Source organism: Aplidium turbinatum, chromosome 1 (genome assembly GCF_918807975.1).
Source record: "Aplidium turbinatum chromosome 1, kaAplTurb1.1, whole genome shotgun sequence".
Lineage (NCBI taxonomy): Eukaryota > Metazoa > Chordata > Ascidiacea > Aplousobranchia > Polyclinidae > Aplidium > Aplidium turbinatum.
Window position 1 is genome coordinate 17,691,214 of NC_137472.1, and position 19,798 is coordinate 17,711,011.

Below are 19,798 nucleotides of genomic sequence, written 5' to 3' on the forward strand. Positions count from 1 at the left end.
AAAATTCGATATTGCTCCAAATCTAATGATTTCCGTGTCGGTGTTTCTAACTACACCCAGGGCTGTTGAGACAATTTAGCCCAGGCATCAAATATAAGCTAAACTCCCCAAACAAAAAAATGCAAAAAACAACAAAACAGTTTTGAAGAATACGCGACTTTTCTTCATTCTCGAGCTTCATGGAAGATCCTATAGTACACAAAAATCATCTCGGGCACGGGTCCACAAGCACCTCCCTGAAGTCGTCCTTGTCAACGCTACAACATAGGAATGGTGAGGCAAAACGGACATGCTAAATTAAAGTACTCTATTTGTGCAAGCAAATTCGATATTATGGACCTATTGCGTTTTTTAATTAACTTGTCAATTAACAACTGCCCGCAGTATAAAACTTATTGTGTTTCTTTTTTTGATTATTTATATAAACGATTTTTATTGTGAGCTCCGTTTTGCTCCAAGCATGGGACAAAACGGACATAGTATAAACCCACTCAGCCTTTTATTTTATTTTGTAAATTAGTTGTCAAGGTCAAGCAAATTTTTGTGAACTTGTTAGAATGGCTATCATTGAGCAAAAACAGTAAAGTTATTTTAAATAATGATTTCGCCGCCATAAAGCCAGCTTCTTCAGTAGTTTTATTCAAATAGAATTAAACTAACTATCGATAAAACAGTGCTTGACAAATGCGTCTTTGCTGTTTCAGTTCTCTAAAACAAACTAGCTATCCGTTTGAAAACAATTATCACGCCAAAAAAAATATGGCTTCTTTCAGGCTGTGTTACAAGTGATATCGATATGTCCGTTTTGCCCTAACAAGCTACATAAAAAAGTCTACAAATATAAGAAAAACTAAAATATGTAGAAAGCTTATTTTTTGAAGCATAGTGATCCATTATCCAATGTTCAAAACCAAAAGAGAAGCAGACATTTTAAAAAATCATCTAAATATCATCACATTTTAGTTGACAAGTTTTCATAACAAAGTTATTTTGACCTCTTTACCGCCGAGTGTGGTAAGAAAGTTCCAGATTTTTTGTGTGGAATATTTATTCAAGTAGTTTAATTGTTATATTTACTTGTAGTTTTTTCAAAAAAGCAAATGTCCGTTTTGCCCCGCCTTCCCCAATGTAGGCGAAAAAGACAAGTTTCAAGACTGGACAAAAGGGATAAAGATCTTTTGAAACATTGTCTTCAATGATTAATACGCAGGTTACAAGATTTGCAGGTATTGGATTGACAGTGCCAGTAATTTCATGATATCCAATCTTTGAGCTTTGCCAGTGGTATCCTGGGCTGGATAAAACAATTTCTTGTGAACATTCCACACAAAAACAATTTTATAACAAAGTTATTTTGACCTCTTTGCCACCGAGTGTGGCACGAAAGTTCCAGATTTTTTGTGTGGAATGTTTATTCAAGTAGTTTTAGAAGATAGAGAAAACAAATTGGTAGTTTTGTTTGTAGTTTTTTCACAATAGCAAATGTCCATTTTGCCCCGCTTTCCCTTAAATTTTATTGTCGAAAACTCTACAAGTAGGCTACGTTTTACACCTTTTGTAGTTTTGTCGCTTTCCAACTTCCTTGTCTGCTACCACATTTCATAATGTAACTGATACTTTTTTTGGTTTAAATGTGTGAACAACGAAAAACCAAATCACATGACACGTTAAAGTTGAAGCCACACCCCAGCATACCGACTAGTGGATGAAAGGCTCATGCTTGAAGCTATTTCCAAGTTTCAAAATGGGTCGTTTTTGCATTGATTCAGCGTTAATCTTAATCCATGTAAGGATAACTAATTTTGCAACCTGGCTCGCATCGCTTCTAGAAGGTGATTCTGGTGATAAAAACTAAAGATTCGCCGCGTTGTTGCGACATTGAAATACGGTATGATTAATTGATGTATCATAGTATATCAAAGTATCTACAAAAAGCTGAAAATCAGGTGTCATAGGTCATGACTCAGCAATTCATAGACAAGAAAGTAATTTAACATGAATGAATCAGCAAGAAAAACTGGCATACTCCATTGAGTGTTGCATTGCTTGAGGATGTTCTTGGGAGCAATCCTACAAGATAACTGTTTTCGAATGAGAAAGAGAAACATTGCTCATAGTTTTAAAGAATAAAATCTGACAAATAATGTAATCATGCAATTCATCATTTTTGCATTGATTAAAGGTTTCTATACGCTGGTGGACACAGCGTAAAAATGACACAAGTTATACTTCCGAAGCAGAATACACTCTGGTGGGTTCGAAAGCAATTGTGGCAAATTATCGTGGGTTGATTGAATGAAAATACAGCAGTAATTCTAGCAAAGAAAGCAGCCGTGGGTTCGTACGGACACACGACCCAGTTAGCAAAATTAGTAAAATATCTATTGATTTAATGTCTACAACTATAAATCAATGTACAAAAGACAAATTTTGCTAGCTGGGGATGAACAAGCAACCATGTGCAAACTACTGCCAGAATTTGGAACGGTGAGACCGTTCTGTCATGTCTGATTCACTGCAGTACGAGACGCTCGTAACCGTTCTAAACGTTTTTCAAGGTGGGAATTGGTCATTTCCATTTCTTCTATGCGATCCAACGCGGTCCGAAGCTATAAAAAAACAACGTTGTGTCAACATCAATGTATGAAACGTCGTGTGAATGTGACAGTAATATCCAACCAAAGTCATCCAGAAAAATATATGAATTTTGTGAAAATTACATTTTCTCCAATAAAATTACCAGAAAATGTGAAAGTTTGCATTTCCAGAATCCTCGCTACATGAAGGAAAAAAACTTGGGTTAATTTGGGTTAAGTCAACATCAGCAAGACGTTAATTAAACGTAAGATTTTGCCAAACAACTGAACCACCAAACTCACATCTCTCATCAGTTTTCTCTTCTCTGCTCTCATGTCATCTTCGTTCTTTTCAAAATTTTCAGACGTTTGTTTGAGCCGGCCAACCTGGCTTTCTAGCCGAGCAATCTGCCAACACAAGGTCAAAAAATCACGTATTTTTACATCGATTCGACGTCGGCAGACATTAAGTTCGTTAACAAAGTTCCGCGTGTTTTTGTGTTTTTATCTGAATCCATAAACCCACAATTCTGGGCCTTGAAGCAAAAAGCATCGCAGATCATCAATTGGTTAGGCTGGGTCGTATTAAAAGAGCTTCTATGCAAGAAAATGCGTATTCGCGCTATGTCGTAACACATTGTCAATGATCAGCCAAAACCAAGCAAAGCAGATCTTTGTGCTCAGTGTAGCAGAAAGTTAGCAACAAAATTTGTAAAAAAGGCAGTTCAAGCGTTCTTTCAAAGGTATTCTTGTGACATGTATATAAGCTGAAATGTGCCTAAAATACACACACATAAAAAGCGCGTTCACGTACAAAAGTCCCGGTCAAGTACAAAAAAAATTAGCCTAATTTGTCTCTTTTAAAAGCTAAAAAACGTAGAAAATAATTTTTTAATCAGCTGAGCTATTTACTCACATTTCCGTGACAAGCGGCTATGTCTTGTTCCGACTTTTGAAGCTTTAACTTGTATTCGCTGACTACCTTGTTGGCCTCACCTGGTGTGAATGTTAATGTAAGAAATAAACCACTTGTCTATTTGTCAAACAAGCACGAACCGCTTATATATTCAGCTCTTATTACTTTAATTCAATGCCAGTTTACAATGCGTCTAAAGCATATAATTGATAGTTGTAAATTATTTTTGGCAAAAGAAGCAATGTTAAACGTCGTTTATGAACTGCAACAATTCCATCAGCACTTACGTTGAACTTCCAACAGTTGCATTTCCGGCAGCCTGCATTCTGAATTCAATGCATCGTCACTCCCGTTCACAACGATCTTTCTACGCTCTTCTTCCAATTCAAACTTCAGCAACCGAACCTGGTGCATGAATTGGTCATGTTTGTTAATCTTTGACACGACTTTTTTCCAGCTAGACGTGAATTAAACGTGCAGAGAAAATATTTCAATAGCTCAATTCCAACACGATAGTGAATATTTTATATCAAATTACCGTTTCAAGACGTATTTTTAACGTTAAAATAACAAAATCAGTTAAGTTGGGATGAAAGCCTGAGTTCAAGTAGAGGTGTTGTTGATTTCGGACAAGCTTTGGATCTTGAGAGCGTTTTGTTCAGCCTTTAAAGGGCGGGGAAACCCAAATTAACTTTGCGAGTTTTTTGTTTCAGCGTGATGTCATTGTGTACAACATGCGTTTTAGCAATAAAAAAATCCAAATTTTGTTGTCCTCGTCTCGCTAAGGCCGCTTTTGTTTGATACCCGTTTGCGAGGTCTCGTTGCGCATCAAGCTGTGATGCTGTTCGCTGTGACGTCACAAGAAGGTACATATAGTTGTGGCCAAAAGTTTAAGACCAGACTTGATTTGTGACGATTTTTGCATTACTTCAAAATACTGCATCAGATATAAGATGATGCATAAAGATGATGCAACTGAAACAATATATGATGCAGTATTTTGAAGTAATGCAAAAATGGTCATAAATCAAGTCTGGTCTTAAACTTTTGGCCACAACTATATGTACCTTGTGACGTCACAGCGAACAGCATCACAGCTTGATGCGCGCGAGACCTCGCAAACGGGTATCAAACAAAAGCGGCCTTAGCGAGACGAGGACAACAAAATTTGGATTTTTTTATTGCTAAAACGCATGTTGTACACAATGACATCACGCTGAAACAAAAAACTCGCAAAAAGTTAATTTGGGTTTTCCCGCCCTTTAAAAGTAATAACGAATTTCAAGGTCGTAAAACGTAATGTTGTAAAAAAACTGAAACTTTTGCTCGCCAGGTAAAACTAAGCTGCAAGTCTTTTCAAGACAAATAAAGAGTTTTATTTATTTTAACTCAGCTTCGCCTGTGAATGATTTTCATGTTGTAAGAAACCATGTTAAATTTACGTTTTTCAGCTTTTCATGTCAATTTGTAACTGACATTTACTGACATTGAATTGCAAAAACAACTGACAGAATCTTTCATTCTCAAAAGGATGTCTCATTGACGAAGTTACTGTATTATATAAGTTCAGTGAATTGACAACGGACAATTTGATCAGCGTTACCTGATTGAGAAGTTCTTGCTTTTCCTCTGCGAGATGTTTCAAGCGTGAATCTGTGAGTAAATTTAAGTTTGACGAATTTCATCACTTTATGCATAAAAATTAACCACAACCAAACGCCCTTAATTGGACCCAATCCCGAGCAAAACCAGTTGGTCCGTTTAAGTGCTGGTCTTACTCAACCGAAAAATCATACAAAAAAGATGATTAAGAACCACAGATGAACAATGTGAGCTTATGCATAGTGTTTTCATGTGCACTTTTCAGCTATTGCAACTGACAATCTTGCTGTGAATCGAAGGTTTATGGTAAATTTGAGTGGGACGAAACATCTTGAACCAGTTATTGCAAATCCAGCCAATCCTGAAAGAATTCTACATTTACTGTTTGACAGCACGTTGTTGCTTCTGGCGTATCCATATGCTTATGAATTTTGATGCATTTAATTAACAGACTGACAATGAAAGGAAAATAAACATTTTCTGTCATGACACTCTTTATGCGGTTCCAGCTGTCTACTGCAGTGCATCTGTAATTATACTGTAGATCGAATGTGAAATAAAATCTGGTATTATTACAGCTTTTCCACTTTTTTTAAAATGCGTACATCGCTGATTAATGACTATATATTGTGACGTCACATTGCAATGCATCCTTTATGGCGTCACCGTCACGTAATGACCGACGTAAGACAACTCTGAATTTCAGGGTTTGAATATTGTAACAATTTAAAAATCTTGAATGATTTTAAACACCAGTGGTTAGCCGAGGTTACGAACGCAAAAGTTGCACCACTCCTGTAAAGCCGCATTTAAACACTCCAATCCTTCTAATTCAGTGATCCATGGCTTACCGTATGCATTCAGCCTAGAGTACAAAATCAAAACTACAACGGCCTCCAGCCATTATAATTGGCTCGCAGGTTGGCAAGCCTTGTGTAATGTATACGTAGGTCGCTATGATTAAGAGTCACTAATGAACAATGAAAGAGGCTCATGCGGACAAATGTACTGAGTCTGTTTGAAACGATTTCGGTGGTATCGAAATGAATCGAATTTCTTGAACCGAATCAAAACTAATCGAATCCAAAGTTGAAACTAATCAAAGCCAAACCCTAACAAAATTTTACGCAGAATCGAAACTAGTATCATGCTTACTGACCAAGAGGCCCATCACCAGCAGAATGGAGGACTTCAGCCGCTTCGGGGGTCACAAGAGCAAGTTTTGTGGATGAATATTCGTCGTCGGGATCTTTCCTTCCGTCCACCACTTCTCTGTTGTTCTCTCCAACCACCACCAGACCTTGCTCCTATCATGGAGGAGCAGAACATTAAAAGCAACGTCAAACAACGTTACATTTACAATTACGTTAATTTTGCTCTCAGAACGCATTCATCTCCCCAGAAGTGCGCTGCGTATCTTGCAAAAGTGGCATAAAAACGACTTACAATGATTTTCGGAGTCAATTCAAATGCTTGTGCCTTGTTTTCCAAAGGTTAGTTGGCCTGCATTAAAATTGTAAAAAACCATTGCAACAAAACTTTACTCTGACACTTGCAAGTGTAGTTTGTGACATATTTCTCGCTAAAGCAAAGTTCTAGCCACAAGTCTTCTTTATGCGCAGAAACTAATTTCAAAATGCATGGTTTGGCATCAACTTGCAGATAGAGAAAACGGAACAACTACACAGTAATGTTTGTTTGCATTAGCTTACATGAAATATAAGCAGTAGGTCTTAATCATGATAGAATCAGCACCAAGAATAATCAACATGTTTGTTGTTTTAATACGCTCGGACAGGAATTGCTGTTTAAAAAAAACAGGCAGCAAATGCACTTGGCTCATCATAAACTTTGTGAATAATTTATGAAAAAGTACAGAAGATAGAAAAGAGAAAAATAGAACACTTCACGTCAATTCATAAGGGTCATTGCAGCTGACAAAAGAAACCGAATCCTTTCCATAACATTTAAACATTGCTGGTCGTTGAAACAATAGAAAGAATGAAAACTTTCGTGAGCAGGGATAGTGTGCACTGTGCAGTCTTGCTAACCTGACTGGCGCCAGAATAGACGTCAGCGTCACTCACTGGCTTGAAGTTAAATAGCAAAGACGTGAGGGATTGGGTTCGAATCCCTCTAGAAAGCTTTTTTCTTTAAAAATCGCTCACCTCTCGTCATACAGTACTGTAGTATCAAAGCAGACATGAAAACAAAACTGATTTACTCTAACAAACGGCATTGCGTTTTGTGTAAAAAGACAAAACAAGACGACACCACTTCCACTGATCTCAGAAAAAAGCATCGTATTCAATACGTTGTTATTTTACAAACCACTGGTCTTGAAACATACTGGTAATTTGGTAGTTAATGGCTTTTTGGAGTCAAACTGACCATATGTCAGCCAACAGCTGAACTACCTCTTGCAAAGACTCTGCTTTGTCTCAGCAGACTGCAGTGCATAGCTGGTAGCAACACTTCCGCGTTCATGATCAACCAGAAAATCTCATTTCTGACAGCCAGAGTTTTAACACAAGCGCAAATGCAACAAAACATTTGCTAAGCACGTTTTGTTAAATGAAAACCCGTCCTTCTGATCATCACGGCTGTGAAGTTAATCAAATCAAAGTCACAAAAAGAAGGTTCATTAGGTAAACTAGTTCAGCTTTCCATAATAATTCTTCACCAATTGCTGCTCTACCTATGGTAGATACGCAATAGGTTTAAGTGAGTGGTTCTCAACGGGGGGGGCGTTTTGATTTTGCAGGGGGGCGGTATGATTACCTCGGTTTAAGGGGGGCGTTTTGATTATTAGGGGGCATTCTGGTTTAAACCAACTACCGCCCAGTGTAACGATTTCGTCAAAGAGCTCGTATCTTCGTGGTAGCATTTCCTACCTCATACCTGGTGGAAAAAGGATTCAGCTGTGTTGTTCTGCTACATAGCCTACCAAACAGCGAAACCCACTTGACATATCCAAAAGAGGTGATCTTCGAATGTTTCTCACTGGCTTTACACCGGATGTGAAAAAACTGGCACTTTCTTACCCAGCCCAATGTTCACATTGACTACGAGTAGGCCTATACTATTTTCATGCTCGCAAATGTATATTTGCTTTTCATCAAATATGGTTACTAGTCTCTAAAACCCTTACAGCCTGTTTCACCCTAAAAGAGGGATCATCAAAAGGAGATCATCAATCATTTGCATAAGGATCTTCTGATGATCCCCCTTTTAGAGTAAAACAGGCTGTAAGGATTTTAGAGACTGGTAACTACTAAGTAGTCTGCTGTGTATTTGATGTAATTCACTCTGCTTGGCTTTTGCTTGGCATTGAGCACTTTTTGTAGTATTAATAGTATTTTTTTCGCTTTTTGTAATTAATCGTTTTTGTTGGGGGGCGATAAAATTTTGCCGGTTCATGAAGGGAGCGTTAGGTCAAAAAAGGTTGAGAAACACTGGTTTAAGTGAACATAAAAATATAGAATTATTGAAAATTGTGTTAAAAAGATGCAGTGGGAGCATAAGATGCATTAAAAAGCAGCACAATTGAACTGAACGCTACTTTTAGTTACATTTTGTTTAATGTAACTAAAAGTGCGTAACTTAATCGTGCTGACTGACAAAAACCGACAAAGCAAGCTAATGGCTATCGTTGCAACGACTTGTGAGAACCAAGCCTACTACAATCAACACAAGAACGTTTTTCACAAAGAAAAAACAGTGTCATTTATGATTTTACAAACAACTACGTTTTCGAATATTAACGAACTAACAACCCAACATTCAATGTACTAGTTGAGCGCGGGCAAGGGAGTAACCAGCACAAAATTTCGGGAGGGGGGCAAATAAGTATTTTAGTAAATTGTGAGTGAGCTCGGCAACGAGTCACCGAAGGCGAAGCACCCACAGGGGGTGAGGAGCTTATCCCAGAAAAATTTGAAAAAAAACCTTAAAATTGCGCATTCTGAGAGCACTTTCAGCTTACGATGCTGGAACAGAGTGTGAAATATATATTTAAAATTTTTTTTTTGGGGGGGGGGCAATTGCCTCCTTTGCTCCTTCTTAACTACGCCCTTGTATGCAGCAGAACAAAGCAACATGTTTTCAACTTTAAAATTGACTTCATGGTGTTGTGCATGCTTCGTGTGTTCTGTGCCAGGCTCGGATAACCAAATGTAGCCAACTAAAATACATGCTCTCGAACACAACCTGTGGGCAAGAAGAGAGCTGCATCGGTACACTTCTATGGAAATGACACTCACTTTATTTTTTCTTCGACAGCAATTTTCCTGAGCGATCTTCCTCAGCAGAGCCTGGTTTGAAGTAGAACAGACAGAAAAGATGAAGAAGTAAGCCAGGCTAACACAATTTCCTTTTCACATTTTAAATGTCTGCAAACGTTAAATCAATGCGAAAAGAACGGATTTTCCTAGCTGGGAAAATGGAAACTTACAGAAATTCACAATATTAAACAGTAATTTCACTGGACAATCACTCAAAACACCAGTACAAATTTTTAAAATAACCTTGTGCTCACAAGAAATGTCGTAGAAACTTTGAAAATATTAAGGCAGAATGTCTTTTAAAAGTTTTCAAGAGAAAACTATGCGAAGTATTTGATCACAGCAAACAAGAATAAAACCCAAACACAGATCAATTCCAAGTCTACGACAGGAAAGGACTGCATGATATGTCTCACGAAGCGACAACACGCAATATATACCTAAAACATAACATGCAAAAAGCAAAAGTTTCGAAACGTTAAGTGAAAGACTTGCTGTTTCAACGGTTAGTGAGTGACAACGAATTTACACAAAAAACATTAAAATCTCATAGAACACTTTCGTAATAATTGTCAATTTGTCATAATCTCACAAGACAGGCAGGTCACATATTACCATTGTATAAAAATTGGTCCTCTTTACATTGATTCTACATCTGCAGACGTTGAATTAATGAAGCTGAGTTGGTTCAGTTTGATTTAGTACATATGTGGTCACTCTTGGTTGTTAAGCGCAACAAGAAGCTTACTTTTGAATTTTTAATCGTAGAGTTCGTCTTTCATTGGTTTGGTTTGTGTTTAGTGATAGCAGATTGCACTGTTTATGGCGATGGTGTACACTACAATCCTTCTAAATGCCCTAGATTTAATTTCAATTTTTCCACCATCCTTACATACACAGTCACACTACACAGTTGCAATAAAACAATTTGAGTACAACTAGCTTAGTCTTTATTGCACTGTTTATGGCGATGGTGTACACTACAATCCTTCTAAATGCCCTAGATTTAATTTCAATTTTTCCACCATCCTTACATACACAGTCACACTACACAGTTGCAATAAAACAATTTGAGTACAACTAGCTTAGTCTTTTAACCATTAAAAAAGATAATTTTTTGGCAATCCACACATCAATGTCTTTCTATTTCTTGATTTAAACGGAGATTGATTTTTGAAGCGTTTTTCTCAAAAATTAAATGCTGGTAGTGAACGTTTCAACAAATAAACAAAAATGCTGGATAGGTACGCAAAACGGGCAGCACACACGACCTGAAGCCTTATTCTGCGACAGATTGAAAGCTAATAGAGCGAAAAGCAGTGATTGAGTGACATGTGTTCAGAACAAACACGATACTGAAACTCGGCTAAGAAAATCAAAACAATAGTTCTCCGTTTCACTTCTTGTATTGTCTATATTTGTGTGAATAATGGAAAAGCAATCCACAAATGCTGAATCAGCGAAAGCGTTTTCCTTATTTAGCTTGAAAATTTCGCAGTTGCCATTGATTCAATGTTGAATTAACGTAAAAATGATTGATTTGCTAGAAGGATGGTGGTTGGTGGACTGTTGGCTGCGTCAACCAGGAATTAACGGAGAGTGATATAATGTTCAGAAAGTGTATGGTGTTTATCGAACTTGAACACACTCCACATTGTTCAACACAGAAACTATATATACTCACAAAACCACTAACTTACTGTGAGGCTACGATGCACAATTCGCTGGTGTTGGTGAAACTCATTTTCACGTAAACTCAACGCTTTTAGACGTTAAATCAAACTGAGATACACAGAAAGCCAACGTAAGAAAGTTTTAAAAACTGCAAGTGGTGTCACAAGCTAAGTGAACAAAACGCTTCAACTGTGCACAAAACTACTGGTGGTCAAATGACATGCACTCAAAACCGTTCAGAAAAACATTTACAGTATTAGTCTCAGCAAACCGAAACAGGAAAGTCAGAGAAACAGCACTCACAATTGTGTCACATATACCTCAATCTTTCTGTCTTTCCAAGTAAGAGTCTCTTTCAAGTCAAACACCTCCCTAGAAAGTTTACTCTCAATTGCCTGTCTGTTTTCTAAAGCCTAAAAGAAATGATAGAAAGAAGGCGTTGGCTCATTAGTCAGTAGTCTTTAGCGGTCCGTATATCAAGAAATTAGACAGTTATCCAGAAAAGAAACGAGTACATTGCAATTTGCAAATAATAGTCAGTAGAACCGCACCACTTTAACATGTCACTGCCGAAGACAGACCCTCCAGCCGTAGTAGAGATCTTATACAACAGGACTTGGGATTCTATGGGTGGATACAGGAGGATTTGAAACCATGTGGAGTGGAAGGATAAAGGAGGATTTAGGATCATGTGGGAGACCACATTAGTTGCCACAACACAGGCTGATAGCCCATGGATCACAACGATTGCTACAGGCTTTAAAATAATGTAGCAAATAAAATACAATCAAAAGATCATATTACATATGATTATAAATTAAAAGCTTTTTAACTTTGGTTCAACCTAGTTATTTAAGCTAATAAGCGGTTTCTTGGCAGCAGAGGCCAGAGTTGCCGTTTTGCGATGTTTTAACGCCAGTAGACGTCAAAATGCAATTTTGACTAACTGGGCTATCGCTAGTGAAGTAGTAGCCTATCAAATAATTCAGTGAAATTATGAGAAAGAAAACAAATTTAAATCTAATGCCGCAGTGACATATCAAATCTTTTCCGCCTGGGTGAAAGTGCGTGCACACAGGGTAAGTAAAACGTGAAAAAAAAATCATCCAAAAAACAATATTGTCTTGACCCAGTCCTCAAGCTGTTCAACTAAAACCACTGTGTGGTTGTCATAAACCTTTGGCCAGACTGTTTGTCAGTGGAGGTAAATAAAAAAACTGTTGACATTGGAAAGCATTTGTGACGTCATCATCTCGTTAAACAAAACTGGTTAAAATTTTGAACAGAGCCAAAATTTAAATAGAAAATCGGATCACCACATTATCCAAAATTAACAAAGTGCATTTAGACGATTTTCTAAATATGACGTAGACATGATACGTGCAGTGCATAACGAATCTGCTGCATGTTTTAATTATCAACAATTAAACAAGCATAACACTGCATTATTATATAGTATACACAACACATCGTTGTAGCAATACATGACTAATGACATAATGCCATCATTAAAGCACGAATATAGTGTTCATGACAAAACAGTTATCAGCATCAACACGCTAGCTTTGAAACTTGAAAAGAACTTTCATTGCAACTTGCAGCAATAACTGCAGTTTTAAGATATGGCTTCGGTCCTTCACTTTTGAGAAAGCAAACGTTTGACGACCAGGTTAAAGTCACATATACGCTAAATTTGCAGAACCAAATTAAGAAATAAGAGTATTTACAATGTACTAAAGCAGGACTGTAAAATTTAAAAAATATGACAGGCATATTTTTTCTAGTAATACAATCATATCAATCCTATTTTTTGCACAAAAAGCAATGACTAAATTAATTGTTTTTACATATACAATAACCACATCAAAATCAATAATTCTTGATAATATTAAATGAATATGATTGAATATGCAGATCAGTTTGTTGCTAGTAAATCAAAATTCAATGTAAAAATACGCTTACTTGAATTAATTCGTCTCTTTGCTTCAAAGACTCTTGTAAATCGTTGCATTTCTTTTGCAGTAAATTAATGGTCCGTTTTTGTTTCTCTATTTCCTGAAACCAAGAACACATCTTGAACATAGCGCTTCAACCAGATTCTTAACTGGAACTTGAGAGTGATCCGACGTGGTGCAATACATTGTTACCATGATGCGTTGACTGAGGATTACATTGTTCCTGGTTTGATAAATGCAGATAGCGAAAAATACGGATGAAAGAAATCAAGTTCTCCAGCAAGTTTCGCCTCAAAAGTTGATTTTTCATAGCATCGACTAAGCCCGTTTGCACGAACTCACGAAGCTTTTACAGCAAGTTCACAATGTTTGATGAAACGAACAACTTTAGAACAATGAATAGGCTAAAATACGTTAAATTTTAATAAACAACTGGCAACTGCAGGAAAAAAAACAATGTGTAGTTAACAGGGTTGGAAAAAATCATGATTTTTTTAAAAAAATCAAAAAAATCGGATTTTTTTGATTTAAATCGGATTTTTTTGATTTAAATCAGATTTTTTTGATTTTTTTTTATATAAAAAAGCGTCGAGTCTACTTGGGGGAAGAGATCATTTTAGTAAGATAGCAGAATTATTTTTAACCCCTTGATTGATTGAAAGGCTTTGCTTTGCAAGTGTTTAATCATTTTTATTATCATATTGTAGGCTAGCCTGTCTATTGCACATATTTTTAAGTAGGTGTGATATGTTGCTTTATACTAAATCATAATGTGCATATCGAGATTGAGGTACGTCTCAGACTGTCATCTCACTACACTAAGATCTTTTCTTACATTTGAGCGCACATCACTTTGCTTTTTTGCTCAACTGATGCATAGCTTACAACCAGACTTTTTGCAAAGAAAGTTTACCGGTGCGGTGTATATAGTATAATTATGTTACCGACGTACCATACCAAAACAATAAAAGTTCAGATGACACAAAATTGCAGTTTATTTTGCATTGAGAAGTTTGTACATAAATGCAAGCTCGCCAGCTTTTGCAGTGCCCAATTGATTTCGAACTTTTGATTGAACCAGACCAAAAGTGGAAAAAACTTGCTCAAAAACTATGTTTAGTGAACAACACCGTTAGTGAACTGCCAAGTAAACTAAGTTGCCTTTCAAAGCATGCATAGCCTATAGCCTTAAGTATTGAAATATAACTTTTGTATTACAGAGAAGCAGTGAAACGTTTGTTAATGTATTTATTTTAGCAAATAAAAAATCATTTGATTTTTTTAATTGATTTTTTTGATTTTTATTGTTTGATTTAAATCATGATTTAAATCAATGATTTAAATCATTTGATTTAAATCAACCAACCCTGGTAGTTAACCAAAGGTTATCATATTTCATAGCAAGACAACCCATACAATGTAACAACAAGGTTTTAGGTACAACAAAACTAACTGTACACTACATTTATATGCAACATAGGCTAATTACTTGACAAGACGCTTTATGTTCAGATTTCAATCTGTAAAAATCGTCTTCCTGCTCTTCAAGAAGGTCTTTCAACTGAAGAGTTTGATATTGTAGTTGGGAGCGCTCGTTATCCAACTGAGCAGCTTGCACCATGGACTGCTTATATTTCTCTTCTAGCTGATTAAGTGCGCTCTGGTAGAAAAAATATATGGATGAAAAATAAACTTCAAGTGCTTAAAAAGCTTTGAAATTCATTTTATTTCACACGCGTGCAAATAAAGGCCAATTCTATAACTATATTTGCAGTTGCGTGTTTGTACAACGACATATTTCGGATGGTGAACAAAGAGCTGGTTTAATGACCAAAAAGTATGACAAATAGGATTGAATTTAGACAACACCTTATACCAATATACCATACCTACCTCATCTGATGATCTAATATTTTCAGTAGAAATAGTAGGCAATAAACTATCAATATTTTTTAAATAGACATTTATTTTTCAATCAACATGTTACTTTGAAATTACATTACCTCATAAAAGTCAAAATGACTGAAAGTTATGAAGTAAATTAAAAAAATAACCTTAAGTTCAGCAGCTGAACTTAAGTTTTCAGCAGAGATGGTGGAAGCGTGATCACCAGTTAAGGACAGAGATGGGGAGTGGTTGTAGACCGCACTTGAGCTCCCGGTGCTTGAAGTCTGCACAAAAACAACCAGGCGTTAAAATTCAAATAAAAAAGTGAATTTTTAACATCACAAAAAGACGTAAAATTATCTTATATTAATTTGATGCGACATAAATACTGCAAAGTTGCTTCGAGTCACTTCTAATTGAATCGAGAATTACGCTCACTAAATGTGACTATTTCATGAAACGGTTCATCCAACACAAAAGCAGGTGGCTTGTTTCCTGTATCGCAGCAGCCGACTGTGTTTGTCATATTGCCAACAAACGGTGGGAACAACAGTGGAACAAGGCGCACGGTGATGATCACCCGGCCAGAAATGTTTTTTTTTTACATTGTTAGTACACCAGTCGGTGAAACATCGTAAAAATAACAACTAGCTAGGAAAGTTTAAAAGAAAACAAATATTCTCACACCAACAACGTCAATTCAACAAAGCCAATCAAAAACTAGTGAACTTAACCAATGAAAGAAAGATACCGCATACATTGCTAGTGTCCACAACCCGATAAACTGTAAACCAAAAACCAGCCTGATACACTTCATAAAATGCATTAAAATTTAAAATATACATAAAGGATAAAATCAAATCAATAGGACTGATATGCCACATCAAACAGACAAAACTACATCAAAGTTGGAAAAGTTATACTTTCTACAGGTGAGACTTAACGTGAGATCTTCGTTTAATAACTTGTACTCCTAACCCATAATGAATTCAACAGCACACAGCTGTTTTAGGCATCTGATCTCTAATCTTTTAACAGTGATGCTAACCCTACGGTCCCGACCACTACGTATACTGTTTTTTTTTAAAGTGAAAACAAAACAATTAGCATGCGAAGCTTTGTGCTGATAACCAGGCATAAGCTGAGTGAATGTTATAATGCCAAGTCAAAACATACATCTACTAACTGAAATACTTAAAGCATACAGAACCTTTATATCAGTTGATTTAAGTTTCATCCCACCAGCAGCTTCTTGCTGCTTCCGCTTCATCAAGCGAGCTCCTTTGTCTGCCAGTCTTTGCTGTCGGCTCACAGTGGACTCCATTTCTTCAGCTTCATCACTCATCTCTTCTGCACCAGAAATCTTTTCACTAACATCCGTTTCTTCGTTTTCTTTTGTTTCCTCTTTCTTGTCACGATCTTTTTCTTCTTCAATAGTTTGTTTTTCTGGTTGTAAAACAGCCGAATCTTGTTCTTCAGATTGTAAAGTTTTAGGAGAAGATACTGTATTTAAAAAAGCAAGCTTAGAATCCTCTTGAATTTCCTCCGAAAGACTTAGTTGAAAACTTTTTGAGGAGTGTTCTGTGCTTAAAGTTTCTTCTTCCATTTCTTCAGACTTAATTTGATCTGCACGCTTCTCTTGGTTGGCTGCTGCAACGCAGGAAGGTTGATCTTCTATTGTAGCAGACTCGATTGCATTTTTATCGTTATCAGTACAGTTATCATCAGTTGACATGCTAGACAGTGGAACTCCTGCTTCCTCTACCTCACGAACATCAGTCTTTTCAACTTCACTTTGATTTTCAGAATCATCACCGAGTGCAAAAGGAGCCCTTTTAATGACCTTTTCCTCCAGGGTATTATCATCAATATTCAACTCGCTTGAATTGTTTTCATTCTGTTTTGTTGTAACGTTATGCAGATCTTTTTCAGTATTATCTGATATGCTCTCGTTGACTGAATCATTCTCAACAGTGCCAGTATTATGAATCTGTGCCTCATCACTTTCATTCAACATTTGCATAATATCATCTTCTGAAATGAATTCTTCAAGTTTAGACATGATAACTTCAACACTTTCTTCTATAATAGCGCTTTTATTTAAAAAATCTTTGGGAGTGTTTTCGCCATTATTTGATTCAGCCGCATCTACATGTTCTCCATCAGATTCGGTTCTTTGATCTGTACAAGTATTGAGGGGTACATCAATGTCACTTAGTGACTGTGTTGCATTCATTGCACTTTGTCCATTTGTCTCTGAACCTGCTTCAGTTGAATCGGTTTTAATATCTACCATTAGAGTGTCTGCATTACCATTTTGCATATCATCAGCTTCATGATCAACTGAACAGGAACCTGATTTTTGACCAGACTGTTCAATATCTCGAATCAAAGATGCTGCGTCTGCAGATGTAGGCATATCTTCGTGTCTTTCATCATCAATTTTTTCGCGCTGTTTATCATCAATGGTACCATATGATGCAGCAGTGGGAATATGAGTAGGATAACATACAGCACTGTTCGCATAATAAGAACTTTGACCAAAATTATTTGAATCTTCTTCAAAGTGGTCATTTTCTTCAGCGGTAGGATTTCTGTTTGAACATTCATTTGTTGCTACAAATGACTCCAGAACTTTCAGGTTTGCAACAGTGTTTAACAATGACTCCAGAACTTCTGTCACAGTGTTTAAATTGTTTTCAGACTTAATCAAGTTCAGTGATGACAAAATAATATCAGTGGTTATGTTTTCAGCAAGTAGAACCAGTTTCGAATCTCTATCTGAGTTGGCAGTTTCACTGATTAATGCACTGACATCAGCTGCGTGCGCACTCGAAATAGTAGCACCAGAATTTCTATTTTCGTTCAAAGTTTCTTTTTCAGTATATGTTGGGTTACTGTGGTTTACTGTACAATCGTCTGTAAGGCTTTCTATACTGTTTTTTTCTGACACAGTATCACTGTCTGCGACAAGTGAAGGTTCAGAACCAAATCTTACTTTCTTTATGTCAGATGCATTGTTGTTTACAGAATTCAGCCCTTCTGATATCACATTCTTTACCAGTTCATCAATTAACACAACTACTTTTTCATGAACATCTTCATGACTTATTTCTTCTGCCATCATTTCGGAATAGTTAGCGTTCTGTTCTATGTTAGTTTCAGTTGTACCAATATTGACATCAGATGTATTATTTTCTGTATCTTTCACAAAATTTTCTGAACTATCATCACTAGAAATGACTATCGTTGGAACCCTGTGGGGACTGCTCAAAGACTTGACACAAACTTTACTTTCTACAGTATTGAAATCAGAGTCAAAGATAATCCGTTCAAATGTATCTTTTAGTAGCTTTTCCGCAAACGAGTTAATCATTAATTCCTCGTGTGGAATAGGTGCACTGACACAAACAATGTCATCTTTAGCTGAGACACAGTCTGTTTTGTTAAAATAACATTTAGTGGGTGTGTTAAACAAATTGTCTTCTTCTGACACAATATCAACATCTTCACCTTGCTCAACCATACAAAGTATATGCTCCAATTTTTCTTGCACCACAACGTGTTCAAGATCTGCTGTTTCAAAATCTTCTTCACAACTGACTGCAATACCAACAACTGGTTCAGTCTCTAGCTCTGGCGACAGCTCGTTTGAAGATACATCAACATTTGTTTCAGAGGAAAGGTCTACTGCTGCTGTACAAGCCATACCAACACTGCTGTTCTGTGTAGAGCTAGCTTTGTTTTGATGTTTCGCGTTATTAGTTATTAATTCGACTTCCTCTGTAGCAATACGCGACGGATGTGCTACGTCTCCAGCGCTCATGTGTCGGATTGGAATATTAGATCGCACATTGTCATCAGAAGCAGCAGCATAGCGGTGATGCTGAGTAGACTTGAGCTGTGATTCTTTGCCTGAACTTTCAGAATGGTGACGCTTTTGAGATTCAGCATTGCCCATAACGATAATTATAAAGGTAAATGTTAGTGTTACACAAGCATTAAAGCTGTAATGTTACAACAAGTAGGTATTTAACAGCTGCTAAAGTTCGGCCTTTTTTCTACTGAACCAACTTGTACTTTACCTCACACAAACAAAGTCAAGTACCCTTCATTAATAAGTGGTGCACGATTCTACAGCCTTTCGCACACTATCAAACAACTTCCTTTCTTACTGTAGAAAACAAAGAAGTAGGTACCACTGTATACTTAGCTACGATAGGACCAAGTTTGGTTGCATATTGTACGTAAAATCATACCACTTCCTTCTACTCTTGTATGCTTGTTCTTTCAGACATAGAGATATTGGCATGTAACACCATTTGACCGTTTAGCAAATACAGATTATATTGAACATGCAAGGTATGCAAGCCACTTCAATACGTCTTTCCTGCACTGAATAAACACACAAGCTTCCTGTCTATTGTATACGAGCTAGCTTTCCATGCCTCAACGTGATCTATAAGCACAAAGCAAATAGTCTGAAAGCAACAGCACACTGACGTTATAATAGAAATTACCTATTTTACTCAAAAGCGGGAAAAAAAGATAACACAGCAGTGTGCCACAGTGTCGCATCAAAATTTAGTCAGTGCAGTAGATTACTCAACAAAGGCAAACAGGAAGCTAAACGCTTGTTACAGGGTTTTTGTAGCAAGATCTATAACCAGTCTAAACGAAGCAGATTCGTCACCAAAGCTGTAAGAAACTGCGCAAATTGAAAAAGGCTAAAACCGCAGACAAAAGCAAAATATATCTTTCAATCGCACAGCTAGTCAGATAACTTTTGTGTTTTGACGGTTGAACTTCAGGAGCAAAAACACGAAAGCTTAACAGATCACTGCACAAACACCATCTGTGACGTCACATGTGGTCTTTAGCTGACAACTTTGCTACATCTAACAC

At 36.8% G+C, this 19,798-nt stretch overlaps 1 protein-coding gene across 1 annotated transcript; it reads right to left on the reverse strand.

Annotated features, from left to right (window-relative positions):
- Positions 1 to 1,970: 1,970 nt before the first annotated feature.
- On the reverse strand, positions 1,971 to 19,018 carry LOC145769259 (uncharacterized). The gene is made up of 10 exons (XM_082580844.1): positions 16,104 to 19,018; positions 15,061 to 15,177; positions 14,496 to 14,666; positions 13,014 to 13,106; positions 6,254 to 6,401; positions 5,096 to 5,145; positions 3,780 to 3,897; positions 3,493 to 3,572; positions 2,880 to 2,984; positions 1,971 to 2,609 (listed from the first exon to the last, which is right to left on the reverse strand). Exons 1-10 carry the CDS (start codon positions 18,852 to 18,854, stop codon positions 2,502 to 2,504), a joined length of 3,741 nt encoding a protein of 1,246 aa, XP_082436970.1. The 5' UTR covers positions 18,855 to 19,018; the 3' UTR covers positions 1,971 to 2,501.
- Between the last annotated feature and the right edge of the window lie 780 nt (positions 19,019 to 19,798).